Genomic DNA, 6,095 nt, shown 5'->3' with positions numbered 1-6,095 from the left:
ATATTTAATGGGAATTTAACTAAAGAAAATATTCAACACAGAGGTAGGGCACGTATAACCTAAGGTTGTAAAAGAAAAGCAGTCGCTTAAGACGCACACACTCCATAGAAGGAGCAGATAAAGAATGAAAGATGACACCACAAGCTGCCAAATCTTCTGACAGCCTTCCTTGTCATCTTCAACCTCGCTTCTCTTTCTTGTGGACCCCCCTTACACGCATCTCTTTAAAGTAAAATTAAAATAAAAAGAACTGTATTTTTTTACTATAAAAATTTAGGAAACGTTACTTCCTTTTGTGTTTTTAGTTAACCTGGATTGGAGTACCGTCTCACTCTTCACCACTGTTACTCATTTCTTATGTAGATGTTGAGTTTGAGAGAACCAAACCCTTTCATCTCTTATTTACATTTGCAGAACAACAGAAGCCCCAACAGAAAAGAGCCTCAAAATAATCAACTTTCTATTTGAATATCGATTGAATCTCTGCTTTTGGAACCTTTTTCATCAGTTAAACCAAAACCAAACATCAACGTTTTCGCCAAAAACTACTTGTTGTTTTACAAGCAAAATGACTCAACTTACCATCTTTTTCATTCTCACGTTAACCTTTCTGCTTTCTAGTTTTCATGTCGCTTTTGGTGGTTTACTAGCTGATCCAGTCACCGGTCATGACCAGCCGTTAAAACCAGGAGAGAATGCATCCCCCAATACGGTACCCGCATTTCCGGTCCAGACAGAGGCCGCCACCTGCCGGTTAGACCTCTCTGCCGAACTTTTCGGCGGCGTGAATGACGCCTGCGGACGTAACCTAGACCGGAGTAGATGTTGTCCTGTATTAGCTGCGTGGCTTTTTGCGGCTCACGCACGCTACGCTCTCCAGGTCCCGGCTGCGGCTCCGGCCGCAGAGCCGGATCTTCCGATGATGCCTGACGACTCGCAGAAGTGCGTGAACTCCCTGCAAAGCGCGTTGGTGACCAAGAACGTGAAGATTCCGCAACCCAATGCGAGTTGTGACGCGATTCTGTGTTTTTGCGGGATTAGGCTGCATCAAATCAGCTCGCTTAGCTGCCCAGCAGCGTTCAATGTCACGACTGGGTTTCGAAACGTGACTCCAACTGCTGCCGTTAAGAACTTGGAGAAGAACTGCAAAAATTCTTCATACTCTGGCTGCACTAAATGCCTGGGCGCCCTTCAAAAGGTAGATTTTTTTTGGTTTTTCATCACTTTTATCCCCCTCAAAAGCTCCATTAATCAATCTTTTCATGAACTGGACTATAATAAGATGTGGGTCATGCCTTATTTGGACATTAATTAAGGGATCACTTGCTTGCAAATCATTCTTTTCGAATTCAGATGAATCTGGATTTTCGAAAATTTTTTCAAAAAAGTTTTATAATAAAGTTATATTTCAAAACAAATCTATGATGGATTTTTTATTGAAAAATTGAAAGTTTTCGTTTCACTTTACTTTTTGGTAATGAGAGTAATGGCACCTAAATACATGAAAATTGGAACACTTTTGTGCTGCACGTTTTGCCGATTTGTTAAATAAACCAAAGTCGTCATGTGCGCTCCGGTTTTTCCTTTCCATCCACACAGCCTAGAAGTATGGTCTTTTCAATGCGATTTTCCCTGGCCAGGATCTTTCTTTTATTTAGTTACAGGACTAAAATGCCCTTACCTTTTTGACTATATACAGTTAACGGGTGGACACAAGAACGGAACGGATGAAGACGTGGATAACAGGGCAACCAAGATGTTAAACAGAGACTGCCAACTAATGGGGCTGACATGGCTATTGGCACGTAACAAAACGGCGTACATTCCCACCGTTTCGGCAGTGTTGCGTGCCATCATGTACAGTGCGCACCCACCGCAGGAGTCCAAGTGTAGCCCCGATCAAGAGAACATGCCTTTGGCTGTTGATTCTCTGCAGTTCGAAAACTCCCAATCCTCTTCATATTCACTATCGTATCCGTGGCCTCAAAGCTTTCATGCTTTTTTGTTTCCATTGTTGCCCCTAATCATTCTAGTTTCTTCTGCTTTTGTTTAGGGTCAACCATAGTGGTGATGCATGCAGGCCCCTGTATAATTTTTTTGTGTCTGTCGAGGTCACGTGAAGCTAGGGGACAGAAAAAAGCGGTGCTGGTCGTTTTTGTCCTTTTGCCCACTGTAAATTTTAGGCTCGTTTTCATATTACATATTTTTTCTCCGACAGGACTCTGTATGTATTCATCCTATTAAGTTATTGCCAAATTATTATTATTATTATTATTTTTAACATTTCCATATTATGACTTTTTAGCCATTGCCTGATCATTAGTAGCAGATGAAGAAATATTTAATAAAAATCGATTGGCCAAAGGACTTATTTTCACTTAGTATATTATTTTTTCGAGTTTTTATCTTTTATTTTTTAAAATTTTAAATATTTATTTATAGATAGTTAAAGTTAATAGAACTCTAATTCCTTTAAAATTTTATCTTTTTTTATCTCTCTAAATTTTAAAAAATAACCATATCTCGTTTTTTGTTAGATCTTATTTTTGCCTTCTCCAATGAACACGAGATCTCTCGTCTTTGTCGGAGAAGATAAACAGTTTTATCTTTTTGATAAAGTTGAAAGTTTTTTTCAAAGTCAATCGATATTGTTCAGACTTTTAAATGAGAGAGGTTTGACCATTAAAGGGAGACGAGATGTTGGGAGATATTCATTATCAATGATTGCTTCAGAATTCTAGAAACTAAACTAGAAATATCATTTTTTAAAATTTAGTTTAAAAGAAAACTTTTAGTTTTTAAGGATTAGGATTAAAAAAATTAAATTTTAGTTTATTTTTAATATTATAGATTAAATGACGATTTTTTCTATAAAAATGTTAACTTTACTTACCTATGGGTAGGTGTTTAAAATTTTAAAAAATAAAAAGTGAAAATTAAAAAAAAACAAAATATTTTGGGTGCGAATAAGTCCGTTGGCCAAATTGATAGGCAAAACATTAAAGACATTAGAAGCAAGAAGCAAATTGAACTTATGAGAACACTGGCGGTGGTAGTTAATTATAAGCGAGGTAGATCTGTTAAAGTTTTAATTATTTAGTAATTTTTCTGATCTTTCGATAAATGTAAAGAAAGGTCTCTAAACGAATCCCCAAGACTGAGTATGTTGGTCGATTATTATTAAAATTCTGAACAAATGAGTTAATTTAAGTTGGCATTGCATATTATTATATTATTTATATACACATGATCACATGTTCAAGGGAGAGAATCGCGGCTGAATGTTTGTCCTCGGCATCTTTCAGCGCTACCCAAATTGGTCAGCGATTTCCTTTATAAATGAGCAGAATATAGCTGAATTAGGCCCTGGCTCTTCAAGCCCAATGGGCAGAAACGGCTGTGTACTGTCACTTCAAAATAAGGTAATTTGTAATTGCAATAGGGTTTGACTAGGAAATTAAGTAATTGGAATTCCATGTCTAATAACTTGTTATTGTATGCAGTCGGTAGAATGTAGAATCACCAGCCGCTGTTTATCACTTTCAAGACAAGATGATAAGTCGGCCAATCATTCATAACATGTTGAAAAGCATTTTACAGGATTTCCCAACGCAAACAAATATTATAGAAGTTAAGCTCAGGCAAAGATTTACACCGAGTTACTTAAGGAAATAACCCAACCACTGTGATTAAAGAGTACTCATCCTACGACGGAATATTTTGTTATGTGATTTTAAGAAAGGGCAATAGTCATGAATGAATTTAAAGGAAGAATACTCTTATAAGGTATAAATCACATATATCTTAGGAAACTCACTTAAGTGAGAATTCTGGTAAAATTAGAAAGCGTAAAAAATAGGTTATTATCTATAAACTCTCGTGAGAATCAAGATAGGGTAAAAGGTCATTAACAACGCCAACTCTTAAAAACCAAACCTTGTCAATGTTTTGAGTGTGGTAGTTTGAAGTTTGGTCAAGGTACAAAGTTTATGACATAGTTCGCTTATGTGCCTCAAATGGATGCAATCAACACTAAGTGTAGGTTCAAACTTGAAAGGCTCATATACAAATTGTATAATAAAAGGTTGTAAAATTTTAAGCATTTGGGGATTGTTGGAATATCTAAAAGATTTGAGAAACTTAAAATTTCTGCATGATTTATTGGTTCTAATTGAAAGACAGGTGGGTTGGTATCGTTTTTAAAGCCTCGAAAGAAATACAAGATTGGGACTTTATAATTACCAGGAGGCCAAACGACTATTTCCCACCCAAGGTTTAGCGTTTTTTCAAAAGTCCCCCCTTTAACTATGGAAACACCAAACACCCACCCATGGCCGGTTAGATTTAACCAAACCCTAACGGCTGAAAATTTTATCTCCTTTTGCCCCCCTAAACTTTAAAAACTAAAATTTTCCCCCACCCTAAGTTTTAAAAAATGGCAGTTTCACCCTAGGGTTTGGTTTTGAAATCTCCGACGACCTTTCCGGCTCCGTTGCCGACGGCCGCTCCCTCCCGAAGCAACCTCTCCTTTCGGCGATCTCTTTCCTCCCATTTGGAGGTCCGATCGGCGCCCGGAGACGCCGTGGGAGACGAAGACTTCGTCGGGAAGACGAAGTTCTTCGTCTTCCCAGACGAAGCCGACGCCGTCGTCCTCGTCTGGGAAGACGGTCGTCTTCCCAGAGGTCTTCTTCTGGGAAGACGATCGTCTTCCCAGACGAAGACGACGGCGTCGGCTTTGTCTGGGAAGACGAAGAACTTCGTCTTCCCGACGAAGTCTTCGTCTCCCACAGCGTCTCCGGGCGTCGATCGGACCTCCAAATGGGAGGAAAGAGATCGCCGGAAGGAGAGGTTGCTTCGGGAGGGAGCGGCCGTCGGCAACGGAGCCGGAGAGGTCGCCGGAGATTTCAAAACCAAACCCTAGGGTGAAACTGCTATTTTTTAAAACTTAGGGTGGGGGAAAATTTTAGTTTTTAAAGTTTAGGGGGGCAAAATTAGATTCTATTTTAGTTTATTTTTAATATTATAGCCAAAATGACGATTTTACCCCTACCACCGTTAGGGTTTGGTTAAATCTAACCGGCCATGGGTGGGTATTTGGTGTTTCCATAGTTAAAGGGGGGACTTTTGAGAAAACGCTAAACCTTGGGTGGGAAATAGTCGTTTGGCCTTACCAGGAACAAGTGAACATAGTCAGTAGTCTTCTACTGTTCATGAAACGACGCACCCGATTCCCAGACCCCAACACAAAACCGCCGCGGCATACTTCCCCTAAATTGCAGCAAATATCATAAATCTGGGGCAAAGATTGTACTCCAAACTAATGACCATCTTCCACACACAGAAGCATACTAGTACATAAAACGAAAACTGTATATTTTATTAAGGGCAAAGGACTATTTCCCACCCATGTTTTAGCCGTTTCTCAATCAAATACCCACACTAGATTAAAAACCCAATCACCCACCCAAAATTTAATCTGTTTGTTCCACCCACATGTTTTTCAGTTAGATTAAGGGGCAAATTAGTAATTTCATCAATAATATTAAATAATTAAAATTTTATCTCATTTTCTCCCTTTAATTTGAAAAACTAACATTTGTCCCCTGAATTAAGTTTTAAAAAATTTACTTTTCCCCCCTGAAATACAGTCACTTTTTTCGGCGACGGTTGAGAAGATTTAGTTCAGAGGTCGACCACCTCTGGACGACGATTGTCGTCCAAGAAGGACGATCGTCGTCCAGAACGGTCGACGCTTCGTCCAGATCTGGACGACGCTTCGTCATCCAGATCTCGACGACGAATCGTCGTCCATTCTGGACGACGAAGAGTCATCCAGTCTGGACAACCGAGCGTCGTCCAGAGAATGGACGATCGTAGTCCATTCCAGGGACGAGCGTTGTCCAGAGAATGGACGAGCCCTCGTCACTCTCCCTCCAGCCACGTCGTCGCTGGTGGCCGGAGGGAAAATGAAAAAAAAATTAGGGATTTGAGGGGGTGAAAGTCACTTTTTAAAGTTTAGGGATGGGGGTAAAGTGTAACCTCTATTTAACGGAAAATTTAACGACAGATGTAGGTGGAAACAAACGAATTAAATT

The 6,095-nt window shown here is 39.4% G+C and overlaps 1 protein-coding gene across 1 annotated transcript; it reads left to right on the top strand.

Moving 5' to 3' along the window:
• Positions 1-256: 256 nt before the first annotated feature.
• On the top strand, positions 257-2,265 carry LOC123222506 (uncharacterized GPI-anchored protein At4g28100). The gene is made up of 2 exons (XM_044645324.1): positions 257-1,198; positions 1,700-2,265. Exons 1-2 carry the CDS (start codon positions 569-571, stop codon positions 2,051-2,053), a joined length of 984 nt encoding a protein of 327 aa, XP_044501259.1. The 5' UTR covers positions 257-568; the 3' UTR covers positions 2,054-2,265.
• The last annotated feature ends 3,830 nt before the right edge of the window (positions 2,266-6,095 follow it).

Source organism: Mangifera indica, chromosome 8 (genome assembly GCF_011075055.1).
Source record: "Mangifera indica cultivar Alphonso chromosome 8, CATAS_Mindica_2.1, whole genome shotgun sequence".
In the NCBI taxonomy this organism is placed as follows: domain Eukaryota; kingdom Viridiplantae; phylum Streptophyta; class Magnoliopsida; order Sapindales; family Anacardiaceae; genus Mangifera; species Mangifera indica.
This window is presented reverse-complemented; position numbering and strand designations above follow the sequence as displayed.